We start from the raw sequence: 15,744 nt of genomic DNA, 5'->3' as shown, positions 1-15,744 counted from the left end.
TCCACTTCATGCCATGGTTCCAGTTCATAGGTGTGGGTTTGTCAGATACTGGGCAAGAACAGTGGTTAATTTAATTGCAAAATACCTTTTTATCAAATAGTTTGCAGACACTGAGGTCTGGATTAGGGTAATTATCATCCTGTACAAACTGCATGCAATTTTCATGAATGGAACATTTTGATGGCAGGAGGCCCACATCATCGATCTCAAACATATCAGAGATTTGTTCCAGATAGCTGGAATTTCCTATGCATTTTGACATGCAACAGATTGGTTCTCAATGTGAAGTAAGTTTTCAGATTGCAAAGAAAACAGTTTTGGGTGGTTATTACTAATTGTGCAATTTTGAAGTGTTTTTAATAGCTTGTTATTCATTTCAATTAGATTCTGCTAGTCATTAGATTCTCACCATGTGCCATGAGCCAAATGTTGTCCATTATTTTATTCTTCTTGGCCTAGCAGTGCCAAAGGCAAAACTTGCATTTATTTAGTATATTGGTGTCTTGTACAATCTCAGGATATCCAAACACTTTTGAAGTATTGTAATGTAAGAAATATGGTTGCCAATTGTTCAGAACAAGCTGCCATAATCATCAATGTGATAAATTCAGACATTCTGTTTTAGTGAAAAATAATATTGACCAAAACACTGGCAAAAATCCTCCTGCAAATCTTCTTTGAAATTGTGCCTTTGAAACATCTCTGTTTGCCTAAGAGGGAAGTCAACTGAAGAAAAATCAGAGTATAACAGCAACAAAAGTTCGCTTGATGAACATCTAAAAAGATTGTGGCATTTAAATGGAATAGTTAAAGCTAGTAGCAATTTCACAAATTGCAAAATGTCTTGAGAGGATAAATATCGAAAGGTTATTTCCATTAGTTGATAAATTGATAATGAAGAGACACAGACTCAGGTTCATCATTGGACGAATAAAGGAGAAGGAAGTTTTCCCAGACAGAAGCTTCTTCGGACATGGAATTCTTTAGTGACTAGACAGAGCCAATAACCTATTTAAAAAATGAAATTAGATAAGTATTTGAAAATGAAGAATATAAATGAATTCAGGGAAAGGGCAAGGAACTGGTAATAAAACAGGCAGCTCCAACTGAAGCATCACCACAAACACAAAGGGCTATCAGACCTCTCTCTGTGTTGTAAATTCAATAATTCTGTGGTCCAGGGTCAACTTGTAAAGTGGGTTCTGCCAAAAAGATAAAACTGTTGCAGAGAGGGCATTAATTTGACCAGTCACTCAGCCCCATGAATGAAGATTCAGCTGCATAATCTTTTCCAAATGACGCTGAATAATGTCACGTGTTGAATTGAATTTTGATATATGTTTAGTTCAGAATTATTGGTACACATCTGTCCCTGCAGGTAAACAAACAAGGCACATTCACTGAAGACATGCTTGTTATCTAACCAAATAGGTAAAACTGAGCAATGTTTTATATTTGCCTGAAACCACCTGATTTTTTTTTAAATGGTTTCAAAGCTTGGGTACTTGTTAATAAAGTTACGACAGTACAAACAATTGCTGATAAACCTCTGCACCAAAGCTGGTGATTCAACGAGATGGCATAGAGTCTTAGAGTCATGCAGCACAGAAACAGACCCTTTAATCCAACTAGTCCATGCTGATCATAATCCCAAACTAAACCAGTCCCACCTGCCTGCGCTTGGCCCATTTCCTTCCAAACATTTCTTATTCATGTACTTATCCTTATGTCTTTTAAACGTTCTAATTATATCCACATCTAGGATGAATTACAAGTTGTACACAAAGCATCTCTGCAGGTTGAAACGACACATACAAAGAAAAATTGCTGAATCTAATCTATTCCAAAAGAAAAGTTGAAGACTTCATTCTAAACTTTAGCAACAGAGGCGAGGATTGCAAACACCAAGTTATGTTCGTGAGTGTATACCTACCATAGTCATGTATATTCACACATATCAAGTTAGGCTATTCCTATGAATAATGAAGGGTGGAGAATGAAGACTTAATGAAAAAGAAGATGTGTATTTATACAGTGTCTTTTACAACAACAGGATGTCCTAAAGCATTTTATAGCCAATTAAACATTTCAGCAGCATAGCCACTTTTGCAATAAGGGAATCAGGCAACGAAACTGTGAACAAACAATAATATTGGTAAACACTAGATAATGTGTTTTTGTGACGCTGATTGAGAGATAAATATTGGTCATGACATAGCCATAAATCACTTGTATTTCTTTAAATTATTGTCTTTAGGGGGATCAAAAGGGCCTTGCTTCATTGCCTTATTGAAAAGATGGTGCTTCCAATGTTCATGTTGTTGTCATTAACAAGTATTTCTACACATTACAATGAGTTGGGTTACTCAAAATTATAGTTGTAGGGTATATCTTGTTTCAAATGGTTGTATAGCAAGGTCTCAAACCTATACTAAATCAAAAACAGAAATTGCTGGAGAAACTAGGCAAATCTGACAGGATCTGTGGAGATAAAAGAGAGTTAACGTTTTCAGTTCAGTGACCTTTCTTCAAATTTATACTGGTCAGCTATGCAATTGTTGGCTGATGATTTAATGGGGGGGCTCCAAGATGACATATCTAGAAAGAAAAGATTAGAATTGAATCAAACTATATGAAAAATGTGACTAAATAGACACTTGAGATGGGATTTCATTTAATTTTAGGTGTAATTATTGCTACTCCATATGGCACATTGTCCAGCTAACAATGTGAATTTGCAGTAATTAGTGATCTAGTTAAGTTCTCATAACAATCCAGTAATTTTCATAGATTTTTTTCTTGACAAACAAATATCCACATTTAGTTTCACAAGTTACATTAATGGCATCTGGACTAAAAGGCTTGCTAAGCATTAAGCTATCTTACTGACCAGGATCTGCAGGTGGATCTAAGATTTAGATTTAGGTGTCTTGAAAGTAGGATGTGTGCTCTATCAGGAAACAAAATATTACACTAGCATTGGAATTTCACTTGCTCAGTACGACAGCCCAGTGACTAAGAATGAAACTTATTTCTCACCGCCAGAAGTCCTACCAACATTACCCAGGGACAAATTATTGTGATACGGTGTTTGAAATTATTTGAAATTTAGGACCATTTTTAAAAGTTCACATTCCAAGCTACCAAGAAATCCTGCTCAGTTCTTTCCATCTGCTTGAAATTAAAGAAATTATAACCACTAAAACATTTATATTCCATCTACCAGCAAAAGTTAGATTACTACAAGCAACTACAATGGGACAGTAATCCATCATATACTATGAATGCAATGTAAGTGTATATCTTACTTTCATAAATCAAAGATGTTAGGTCTAACTTGACAATATTGAAATCTCAAGGAAACTAATGGTATTTAAATAGCCTACAGTGCAGCTTATCAGCGCAAAACACTCATAAATGTCCTGCTGCTTGTTTTCTGAGAATATGTTGCACGTTAAATTATGTGCTTCCGGGATTATCTGGAAGCAAGTCAGAAGAATCCTGGCATCCAATACAGGCTTATCCATCCAAGTTAGGTCAATGATTCAGGGTCGCAGGTCAGTCATGGACAGCAACCTGTAAAGCAGTAGATTTTCTTTGTTTATAAAGTCTACCACACAGAATGGACTGAGTTCCTGCCAACAATTAGAGGCTTGTCTTCTGGATTTTCCGGATGAGCATCACAATAAATTGCTAAAGTAAAACATCGCCACTTCCATGTGCAATTGAGTAGGCGGTCTGACTGATGCATTTAGTTGATGTGATGATGTGTGAATTGGGATAGACTGGAAAGTTTTGAAAGGTCAACGGCATTTCACATGTATGAGTGTACACCTTCAAAATGACGGCGATCGTTCTCACAACTTTGATTAACCAATTTACTGATTTAATTCCGTGCACATTCCAGTAGTCTGTGAAAGGGTGATTTGTCCCTAGTGTCGACCCGACCGTTGATAACGCACATCATATAATTGCTTCCAACAGTTTCAGACTCACACAAATGACAGCATTTCCGGAGCATTAGTGAAAAATAATATTTTGGTTAGAAATGGTTAATCATTTTATCGGGAAAATGAATTCAATCAGCAGTGTCTGTGTAAGTCTGTAGTCCTGACTGGATCAACATGCATTGAACTCTAAGCAGGGCCATTCAGGCGTGATGCATTGGGAGATTTTGCGAACACAACCGAATGAAATCCCGTACACGCTGCTTGGATAATTAGTTCAAGGGACCTAAAGCGAGATTTCAGCCAATCACGGAGGCTGTAAATCCTTTCTGCAGAATCACTGACCTTGTTTAACTTGAAGTTTGAGAAGTGCCTTTCACCCTGTTGATATTTCTGTAGGTAGAGGGGAGCACTAGTGACCCCTATAACCTCAGAATTGATAACACGGTAGAAACTGTATATGAAGGCTAATTGGGTTCATCCAAGTTCAACAGACAGCCAAATGCCAGCCACTAGATGTGAAATTTACGTTGTTCTTTGGTATGAGGTCATATTCCTCCGTTTCCTTGGGATTTTCTTATATAACCTCTAAAATCGACAGAGCTGAAGTTCATAGTGTTATGCTCTGGGAGAGAGACGGAAACTGTTCCTGTCCTATCAGTTTAAGGTGCCACCATTGTCTTTGGCACGAACGAGATGTTGTTTGTTTTCATTGCCTACCTCAGTGTGCGTGTCATTTATTTTAAAAAATGCTGACAGATGTTTGAAATATGTTATTCAATGTTTTCCCTGTGACATTTAACTCAAAGCTACCATCTGTGTCCTACAGCTCTTCTACTGATTACATTTATTAAAAATTAAATTTCACTGGAATGTGAGAAGAGATGAAGAGATTTCAAAGCGATCTGAATGTGAAAATTAACTGCTGTGGATGATAGATGTGTCTCTGTCTCCAGTTGTGCACCTGCTGGGCTCACATGTGGCTTTGCTGAAGCCGATCCCATTTATACCGGCTGGAGCTCAGCGAAAAAACTCAGTCTGTTCTGAGATCCAGCGTCTCCTCAATCGGAGATGATTTGTTTTTTTTTTCTCTCTGCCCTACTGTCAAAGCGATCTAGAAATGTGACTGCTCTCAGCGATCTGCCAGACGATACAGGTGACCTTCTGGTCACAACATCTGTGCGCCGCTCGTTTCACTCAAGGCGTTCAGAGGTTACTGGAGCTCTCTCTCTCTCTAGAGCATACTCGCTTCCAAAACACAACACACATACAAAAAAAAGAGGCAGAGGGCGGGTTACTTCTCAGCGCTCGGTAACTGCTCTCTCTCAGAAATCGGGCAGTCAGCATTAATCTCAGTTTGTGGATCTGGGTTGATGTAACCCTCAGACAGAGGAGGACGACGAGCTCCGTGTGTGTGTGTGAAGGAGAGGGAGAGAGAGAGGAAGGGAAGGAGGGAGACGGGCGCCAGCTGCTGCCAAGTGTGAGAGTCAGGAAGGGAGCAGCTTTCCCGCTTTTTCATGGGTAGGAAAACAACCTGCTCTCACTCCCCTTCCTCAACACCCTCTCCCTCTCTGCCCCCTTCCACTACCTGACAGCCTCCTGTGAGGATGCTCTTTCTGTCTCTGTGGGAGGTGGCGTGAACAGGTTGTCCTGTCCTGTGTGAGAGGCTTGTTTTCATTTCTCTCCATCTCCCCCTCCCCTCCCTCTCTCCCTCTCTCACTGTGTCTGAGCTGCCACTTTCTCTTAAGTTTCTGGCTGTTTTCAGAGCAGAAACCCTTTTTGAAACCCTGGGAGGTAACCCGACCGTTTTCAGCCCAGCGGCTGGGATTGACGAAAAAGACAGTTTGCCCCCTCTCACCCCTCAAAAAGCCAATCTGACTTTCCGGGAGAAGAATTTTTTTCATTGGTCTTTTTTTTGGTTTTAAAATGTAGTTCTCATTTTTTTTTCGGTCTGAAATTATCTGGACCCCGATTCAGACAGCCCAGAGAATTTTCCTAGCAGTTTTATTTTAAATTGTTTAAATGGTTTTGAAGTAGTCGGATTGCTGTGCCCGGATTTGCAAGCTCCCGCTGCATCCCGGTCTCCAGACGCCCAGCCCAGGACTGTGTGCAGCCGCTTCCTGCTCGCTTTCCCTTCACGGCAGCTCCTTTTCCAACCGCCCGCCCCACGTCTTCCTTGTCGCTTTCGCCCCTCTTCCTTTCCATCGCTGTCAAGATGTTGATGTGGTCGGTGCCGGGCTCCAGGCTGCCCTCTCCCCGGGACTCGGCGCTCCGAAGGGCGGCGCTGACTGGAGCAGTCGCTGCGCTCCCTCAGCATCTCCCGGGCAGCAGGAGCATTAAAGTCTTCATCAGCTCCAACCCCGAAGGTAAGGGCTCACCATCAAGGTTCGCTCTTTCAAACTTGAACCGTACTTGGGTGCCGACGTTTCTTCCTTTCAAAAGAGAGAGGAAAAAAAGTTTTGTGTCGACGTTTAAAAATGCAAATAATTTTAATGTGACATACGCTAAGTTTGCACTGGGGATTATCAGTAATTGTTTGGCGACTGACATCGTTAGGTTTGCGTCCAACAAAGTGACTGAAACCTATCAGTTGTGGTTTCAATAATGCTGTCACAACTCTTACAGAATTGAAATTCAATATGTTCATAGTTTTAACTGACTCAATTTATAGAAGGTTTGGCAGAAGTTGTATTTTATCCAATTCAAAACTTCAGTAAACCAGGTGCTGAAGAAATGGGATTTATGTTTCTGCCTAAAAAAAAAGTGCTGGGAATTTTACTGAGGAAGGAGTCTTCGGAAGATAAGTTTTCTGCATACCTGTATATTACCAATTAAGCTGAGTGGAAATTCTTTCTATTTATAGCTGTACAGTTATGAACGTGTTGAGTGAAAGGTTGTGTGTGCTAGTGGCTGTACATGGCAGGCCAACATCCTAACAACTTAAAGAATTCCATCTCTACAGTGACGTCATTTTCCACCATTATATCACATTTCTGGTATTCTCCATTGCTTCAGTTCAGTCTTAGAATGTAGCCACAGTTTTATGGCTTTGATTCTTATCCACAGCAAAGCTGACTGAGCTTGAAATCATCCATGGCTGAAACTATCAACCGGCAGTTTTGGCTTGAGGCAAGTTATCAGGTAAATTGACACTAGTGAGTGTGGTGACATGATTGGTGCGGTGAGCACATCATTTGGCCCATTTTTATTTCCAAGGAGTCAGAGGTCAAGCTGCAGGCTTGCTGAATTGAAAGCTACTCTCTGTGACCCCTGCACATATGCGCAATGGCACCCCTGCCAGGAGCGCTGTTCTGCTTCCAGTTTCTCTTAACATGACATTTATATTTCATAGAATTTTAATAACACAGCCAATAATAACATCTAAAATTGTTCAGTGTCTTTCAAATAAGTTGTTTTAAAATATGTGTTTGTGAATGTTATGGATTGGAAACTGAAACAATGTGTTTGTATTTCTTTGGAATTTAACTTCAGAAACATTTTTAATGGAAATGCCACATAATGTCTGGCATTAGAGATTCAATGATGGGAACTGAATGGCACTGCTCATTACATGAAGATGAGAGAAATTGCTCTCCTAATGTGTAATTGATGAGATCATGTGTGAAATAGAAAGAAGTGCTTCACATACACTATTGTGTTACCATTTCATTTATTGAATGTCTTTTTTTTATGTTTGAAGTTTAATTGAGTATTGCTGTGCATTCAAACATAAGAGTCATCTGTAGGCAATGTGTTAATGAAGAATATTCAGCAGTGTAAATGTTTGTGCAGCTGTGTGCAACCCAGGTGCTTGAGAGCATGAATATTATTTTTTTCCAGATTGAAATCTGATATTTTTTACAAAATCAATTTCATTCAAGAATTAATACCTTCTAATTAAATTTGTGTCATGTGTCAACAATGTCTTAAAAATTGCAAATGGGATAAGGTTTGTTTTCTTTTTGGTTAAGGATGCTCAAGAATACAGGCTGATGCAGAACAAAGTTCAGTATCAGCAAAGCTATCAACAATTAGTTTTAGGGGTGAAAGTATACATTACATTCCTAATTGTACTTAGAACATTTTATCATCAGTTGGAAATGTCCATGAGCAGATCTGTTTGCTAGATCTGAGTGTGATGTTGCAGGATATTTTAACCATTTTGCCACAGAAAGGGAACTTTAAAAAAAAGTTACATTGTTTATGTTGTGTCCAGCCAAAGTGCATCTGAACAAGGTTCGAAACAAATTAAAATGATGAAAGTTCATTAATGTGCGAATAGAATTTGCTTTTTTGAGGGGATAAACAATAAAAAATTATTCAGAAACAACAGCAATTTGGATAATCTTGAGATTGAATAAGTGTGCAGTCAATGGAAGTACCAGGGAGATTTAAATTAGACTACTCATACTTTATTGCACAGAATCAAAATTATTCGTATTGAAAAGTTTTTGATTCCTCTGGAAAAAGTCCACACTGATCCAGATTTGTCACAATAGCATATCTTCCTGTCTTCAAAAAAGGAAGTGCACACACAGTTTAGCTACATTTCTACAATCCACTAACAATGTACTATGTGCTTTCAAAGTTTTAAGAGTGATTTAATCAGACTTTTTTTAAAAAAAAGCAGGGCCAACGCAAACAAATCAGTTGTAATTCATTTGTAATAGTTTTAACACTTCTTAAGTACATCATCAATTACTTTCACAATAAAATGACAGCATTGGTAATATAGATATATGGTGCACGTTGATTGTGTAGTAAGTTTGAAAGGCATATTTGATTCACGAGACAGTCAAGTAGCACTGAACTTTAACCTGAAATTGCAATAAACGAAGAGCAACCAAGTTGAAAGCATTGAATGATCCAGATGGCAGCAATGGTTGCCGCTGACTGAGACGTAAAGTGTAGCCTTCTGTTTTATTGACACTGTACTCCGGACTTCCTATCCCGGAGCGAACCCCATAGGAATTCATGGGCAGAAATGTCGTAAAGATATCTCAAGATGTAGCCACATGCTGTTTTTAGCACCCGCTTAAGCATCTTCCCTTAAAGTCAACGAGGTAGCAGTGTTCTGGTTGGTCCTTTGAATGGGGCTGTTAAAAGTCCTTGTTTAAAGAAACTAATTCTTAACTTTCAAATGCTTAATTGCTGTTGCGACATTGTGGTGGAATGTGGGACTGTGAATTGTTCAGGTTTCGTTTGAAATAAATTTCCAACCTTTCTTTATACCGCGTTCTCTTATAACCATTGTCAGCTCGATTTCTGTAATCAACAATTGAGAGCACATCCTCGCTCAATTCCAGAGTAAATTCAAAGTTTAAAGTCCAAATCTCCAAAGCTGACAACAGTATCGGACAATTCTGGGACGGGCCCAGAATTTAAAACTATTCATTTTAAGTTTAAACTTCATGCACAAATACTGCATTTCTGCATAGATTAGAACTTCCTTGGCGTCCTGATGCATTATAGCATTGCTTTCAGAACATCGGCATTAGTTGTACAATAAGTCATACCTTATTTAAGTTGCAATTCGCATACCTGGGAATTTGATTTTTAAGACGCTAAAATAAATATGCTTCTTGCGCAAGCCAAAGGTTAGTCTTGTATAAAGTAGAAGTTCTAAAAGAGTGAATGTTGCAGCCTGCATTAACCTCCAACTAACCTAGTGATGTGGTATAGTTTTGAGTAAAGAAGAATCCAGCTTGAAATCCCTATGGAGACAATGTTTCATCAGTATATTGTGATAGAACTAGTTGTTATATTCAACTATTCAGTGTAACTAGCATTCCACTAATTTCTTTTCTTCAGAGCTCTGAGGTCTGTGCACCAAAGTGACTTCCAGAACCAGGAGTAAAAGCTGTGAATGGCATGGACAGACTGGTTGCCAGGCATGGACCCTTAGAGAGGCTGTGCATGCAGCCACACAGCTGAGAGGGAACATTGAGTGTAACTTGTACACATTGCCTTAATCTACATCTTGTTAACACAAGTGTGCAACAAGACTCATCAGTAGTTCATCCTTCATCACTGTTAGTCAGATAAGGAGAAAGTGAGGTCTGCAGACGCTGGAGATCAAAGCTGAAACTTTATTGCTGGAACAGCACAGCAGGTCAGGCAGCATCTAAGACTCATCAGTAGTTCATCCTTCATCACTGTTAGTCAGATAAGCCCTTATTGTCAAGATGGAAAGGAGAGAATTAGTGGCAGTACTCTCTACCAAATATTGGCTGAGTTGTTGTACCGGAGCACATGCAACATAGTGATCCGTGACAGGCATTGCTGCTTAAATGCCACAAGGTAATGGTGGTGGAAAAAAATCCATCGGACAAAGGACAAAAATATTTGGAAGACAAGTGAATTCACCAAATACTTTACTGCTTTAAGACTATGGAGACCATCAGTTGGCAGCTCCAAGCATTTGAACAAACAAGCAGTCATCGTAAATTGTGATGGAACAACAAGTTGAAAACAGCACCCCCCAGGCTAAAGCCTTCCATCCACATGTGATAACAGGCACAGGAATAGCAATGTGCAGTAAGAGCTTAAAAAAGTTACATTTGGCTGGTGCAGAGTCCTTCAAAAAGCACGTTTAAAGTTCAGCTAGGAAGCAACTATTTCGGAGCTATGTGAATAAAGTTTTAAAAATACCTTGTTAGGTAAGGGAAAAGACTGTAAATTTATGTTGCAAAGGATGAGGCTGAGAAAGATAGCCATGAAGAGAAAAGTACTTACCATTCACAATGCGCATTCCTGCCATAGTGAGTGCACACTACCACATAACAACTGTAATGAAGTTAGGGGCCATAAATTTAATTTATACTAAGATTGCAGCACCCTAGAATATCAGAAGTGGAATTAATATATCAAAAGTGCAATTTAAAGTATGAAGAAGACAAGGTCTATCATTAGAGTTTAGAAGAAGAATAGGGTTTTGATTTTAACTGTATGAAATTCTAGCAGAGCTGTATAAGCGAGCTGTAGGGAGGAGATTTACCATGTTGGGAGTCTGGAATCAGAATTCGCCGTCACAGGACGTGGTGAGGCCATTTAGGACTGAGGTGAGGAAAAATGTTTCATTCAGATTATGCAATTCTCTACCACAGAAGGCTATGGAGGCCAGATCTTTAAATGGATTCAAGAAGAAGATGGTTAATGTTTTGGATATCAAAGGCATCAAGGGGTACAGGAAGAAAATGGGAATATGTAATTGAGGTAGAGGATCAGGTATAATCATACTGAATGTTGGAACAGGCTAAAGGGCTAAATTGCCTACTGCTGCTCCGAGTTTCTATGGATTTTAGCAGGAAGATCTATTAATGCCACAGCCACAAAGTTTTATTTAGAAATTTATAAGAGCAGTTTAAATTGTGTATTTGGCTTTGACTTAGGCAAAGAATCTATTTGGCCTGTAGAAAATCAGGAAATCTTCATCCTGGCTGTAGGAGGAAGAAATCCAGCATTTTGACTGCAAGAAGATGCCTAGTAAGCTGTGCACAAAAACAGCATTGTATTTAAAGCTTTAAAATAATTGAAATAATGCAACACCACAATAATAGAGAATTTGAAACTTTTTTAAGAAGAAACTTATACAGGATTGCTTCAAAAGCTTGAAAAACAACGTGGTTAAAATAGTGTTGCTACAGTACAGAATTAAAAATCCATTTAGCAGAGAGGGAATAGAGCAGCATTGAAGTACTGAAGTTGCAAAATAAGAAGAATAGGTTATCACTTTAAGAAGACATGGCAGGAGAAATAATATTTTCACAGAAATTTAAAATCAGACATGAGCCACGTAGAACACATGATTGGCCATCTTGCAGAAAACTGTTCTTTGAGTACAGAATTGTTTAAAACTTACATATTAAATTTTAAATCTGCGCAAACAAATACACTATTCAGAAGGGTCTACAGCTGTCATGTTTAAATTTGACAAAATGTAAAAGAAAGATCAGATACTTTTGAAGATACTTTTGACAATTGCTTTAATCTAAGAGCAAGCAAAATTATTGAAAGAGCAACATTCTAACAGAAGAGTTTGGTATTCAGTGGAATTCATAGATTGTTACACTAATGATCTCTGCACATTAGCAGCAAACTGTAGCTTTTGAGCTTTGAATTCATAAGAATCAGAATTGCTGTTGGAAATATTAATGACATATTGTAAGAATTATTAGGTACCAAAAAAGATATGACTTTAAAGAAAGCTATTCAAATCTTGTTGGAAACAGAAACCAGGAAGTACTTTAGAGAAAAGCAAACATAGGAGAAAAACAGAATCCATCCTCTTTTTAAACAATAAAAACTCTAAAAATACAGATGACAGCAAGCATTCAGAGTAGGCCAAACCATAGATCTTAAGAGGCAGTGTCAGTGGAACAAAGAAACCTCACAAGCATAAGCAATGCTCAGCTATGAGAAAAAAATACTTCATCCATAAAATAGCCAAACACCTATTCATACAAATCTATTAATGTGATAAAAACACAAAATTAGAAAACAAATCCAAGGCTATCTCCAGGGAAGTTAGTTATTCAACTGATTTGATTTTGGTAGAACCTGTTGATGTCAAGCTGTGGGGGAAATATCTTGTATAAGCTAATACTTTTGAAAGGTTGTTGGAGACTGCATTAAGTTCAACACAAATCTGACATTGTTATACAATCTAGGGGGAATGAGATACCAATGTAGTTGTTTCATCCTAACTCCTGCAAGTCATTGTTATTACATCTAACTAGCCAATGTAGATTGTCTCTCTAGCTATCATGTAATAAACTACATTTTGTTAAGATAAGTGCTTCTCTCATTAAGATGCACAAACAGGGCATCCTCTGCCATGATTAACCAAATAGGCCTTTGGACTCCATGTAGAAAAAAATAATTGGTGGCAGCACTCTACCCCAGTCTTTAGCTGGTAGTGGTTAGTTCCACAGCACATGCAATAGTTGACCTGAGATTGGATTGAATTGAGTTTTGCTAAACTTTTTCAGTATTGAAGAAAATCTGTCTAGTTCCGAATTTTTATCAAGACATTTTTCCATTAAAAAACCACAAAAAGTGACTGCACGTTGTATCAGAAACTGTTTTAACATCTGGAACTCTCAGGAAGGATGCATTTGAAATAGCACTACAGTGCTACGGAGCTACAACACTGAGCTGTACAGCTCCTTGCTGGGAGCATGAAGTCTGTGAACTTATCCTTTACTTTATATTATGCTGCTCAGATAACCAATTAGAAATTTCTGTCAGTTCTAATGTAATACTATTTAGAACATTATATTAATAAGAAAAATGTTTTGCACTGTCTTGCATTATTTTCAAATGTAGAAAATTTAAGTAGCTCCAAAATTAAAGGTGAAACTATGGCTTTTTCATTGTTACAATAGTGATAAAAGTGGACTTAGAGTCATAGAGATGTACAGCATGGAAACAGACCCTTTGGTCCAACTTGTCCACGCCGACCAGATATCCCAAACCAATCTAGTCCCACCTGCCAGCACCTGGCCCATATCGCCCCAAACCCTTCCTATTCATATACCCATCCAAATGCCTTTTAAATGTTGCAATTGTACTAGCCTCCACCACTTCCTCTGGCAGCTCATTCCATACACGTACCACCATCGGCGTGAAAAAGTTGCATCTTTGGTCTCTTTTATATCTTTCCCCTCTCACCTTAAACCTATGCCCTCTTGCTCTGGACTCCCTGACCCCAGGGAAAAGACTTTGTCTATTTATCCTATCCATGCCCCTCATGATTTTATAAACCTCTATAAGGTCACCCCTCAGCCTCTGACACTCCAGGGAAAACAGCCCTAGCCTATTCAACCTCTCCCTATAGCTCAAATCTTCCAACCCTCCATCATCTGCTGTAATATCTAGGACCTTTCATAGACTTAAATGACTTCTAAAAAAGAAAAGCACTGACTTCAGAAGGTAGCAGTGTTTAGCAAGTTGAACCAAGCTCATGAAACCACCAATAAACAAGAATCAGTCTGAGTTAAAATTAGCATCATTGTAAAAAGGCACCGAAATTCCTATATTTATAGCCAGATTGATTTATACGTTTCTGATTAGGATGAAATTTGCTTGCAGGTTGCCTAGGTCGAAAAAAAAACAATCCAGGCATGGAGACACACAAGTGAACTATATTTCAGGCAAATCCTTTTGAGCAGGGGAAGAATGAAAATTGTTTAGTAATAACAGAACTGAGAGGTTGGCTCTTTTTCATCCTGATTTCTCCCAACCTCTTGAAAACTGTGCCTGGTGAAAAAGTAAACAAATTACAGGAATATGTATTCATTGAGAACTCAAAGATAGTTCCAAATTTCACTACTGCTAAGGTACAAATCATCAATTAAGCAACTAAGATTTTAACCTGAGACCAGACACCTCTAAAACATTTTTAAACAGCTTATTCATGATCTTTCATATTAGACTAGACATTCTTCCCCTTTTTACCTTTATCCCTATATTTAAGTGTGTGTGTTTGATGTCACATTACCTTTTCTTGGGGTTAGTAAGTAATAATATTCCACTTGATTTTACTCATGAAGGCCCATTAATCTAATCAACCACACAGTGTTTTAGTCAGACTCAGATGTAGCTGCATGAAGAAAATATTCAAAATCTTTGCTGCAGCCAATTGGTGATAAGCTAACTGTAAGCTAATTTTCTGATGAATACATACCTAGCTAAAATTACAGAACTAAACTGTTTGCTGAACCAGGTAAGCTGACCTATCGAGAGGCTTGCAACAACTCCTTCAAAACTATAATGCTGTACTGAATGTTACTCGAGGTGAAAGGTCACCCTCATCAATATATGTGGCTGAGACTTGCAAATGCTGGATGTTGAAATGGTGTGCTCTTTGCTTATCTATCTGTATCTACTCCTACACACTGAAACAGGATGTGCCACCTCGATGTCAGCTTTTTCCTTCACCAGTGTATTTGAACTTGATGAGGCAATCACTTTGTTAGCTCTCTAACAGAAGAACTAGATTACCATAATGTTGTACTGCAAGATTCAATAGACTTTTATAAAAGCCCTGGTATCACCATATATTACAGCCACTGGCCTTTCAGTGCCTGGCAAAAACTAAGCTATTCAATTACGATCAGTAGCATGTTTTTATCAGTGTGTCATGCTTCAGGGTGCCCCAGTTAGGGTGGAGTCTGAGACCTTTGTAACACTAGGCCATATGGCACGATGATGTCATGTGTCTCTTAAATTTTAACTTCCCAAATTCTGCTAGGGACTTAGATGGGGCAGAACTTATTCGGCGCATCCAGGAGTGTTTTTTGAAACAATAGGCATGGTGGGCTGAAGGGCCAGAGCCCGTGCTGCACTGTTCTATGTTCTAAAGATATATTTTAGAACATAAAAGACCACTCCCTCCATGACTCCCTCGTCAGGTCCACACCCCCCACCAACCCAACCTCCACTCCCGGCACCTTCCCCTGCAACCGCAAGAAATGCAAAACTTGCGCCCACACCTCCCCCCTTACTTCCCTCCAAGGCCCCAAGGTACACTTCCACCACAAATTCGCCACAAATACACCTGCACCTCCACACACATCATCTATTGCATCCGCTGCACCCGATGTGGCCTCTTCTATATTGGGGAGACAGGCCGCCTACTTGCGGAATGTTTCAGAGAACACCCCTGGGACATCCGGACCAACCAACCCAACCACCCCGTAGCCCAACACTTTAACTCCACCTCCCACTCCTCCAAGGGCATGCAGGTCCTTGGACTCCATCGCCAGACCATGGCAACACAACGGTTGGAGGAAGA

The 15,744-nt window shown here is 39.0% G+C and overlaps 1 protein-coding gene across 1 annotated transcript in view; it reads left to right on the top strand.

Moving 5' to 3' along the window:
• The first annotated feature begins 5,001 nt into the window (after window positions 1-5,001).
• The window catches only part of LOC122551438 (NACHT and WD repeat domain-containing protein 2), a 125,528-nt gene continuing 114,785 nt past the window's right edge, over window positions 5,002-15,744 (top strand). Inside the window, exon 1 of the mRNA XM_043693346.1 lies at window positions 5,002-6,313. Coding sequence (XP_043549281.1) covers window positions 6,163-6,313 — 151 coding nt within the window. The 5' untranslated portion in view covers window positions 5,002-6,162. The remainder of the gene's footprint in view (window positions 6,314-15,744) is intronic.

This window comes from Chiloscyllium plagiosum, chromosome 1, assembly GCF_004010195.1.
Source record: "Chiloscyllium plagiosum isolate BGI_BamShark_2017 chromosome 1, ASM401019v2, whole genome shotgun sequence".
In the NCBI taxonomy this organism is placed as follows: domain Eukaryota; kingdom Metazoa; phylum Chordata; class Chondrichthyes; order Orectolobiformes; family Hemiscylliidae; genus Chiloscyllium; species Chiloscyllium plagiosum.
The sequence above is the reverse complement of the archived record's forward strand: the minus strand, read 5'-3'. Positions and strand labels throughout refer to the sequence as shown.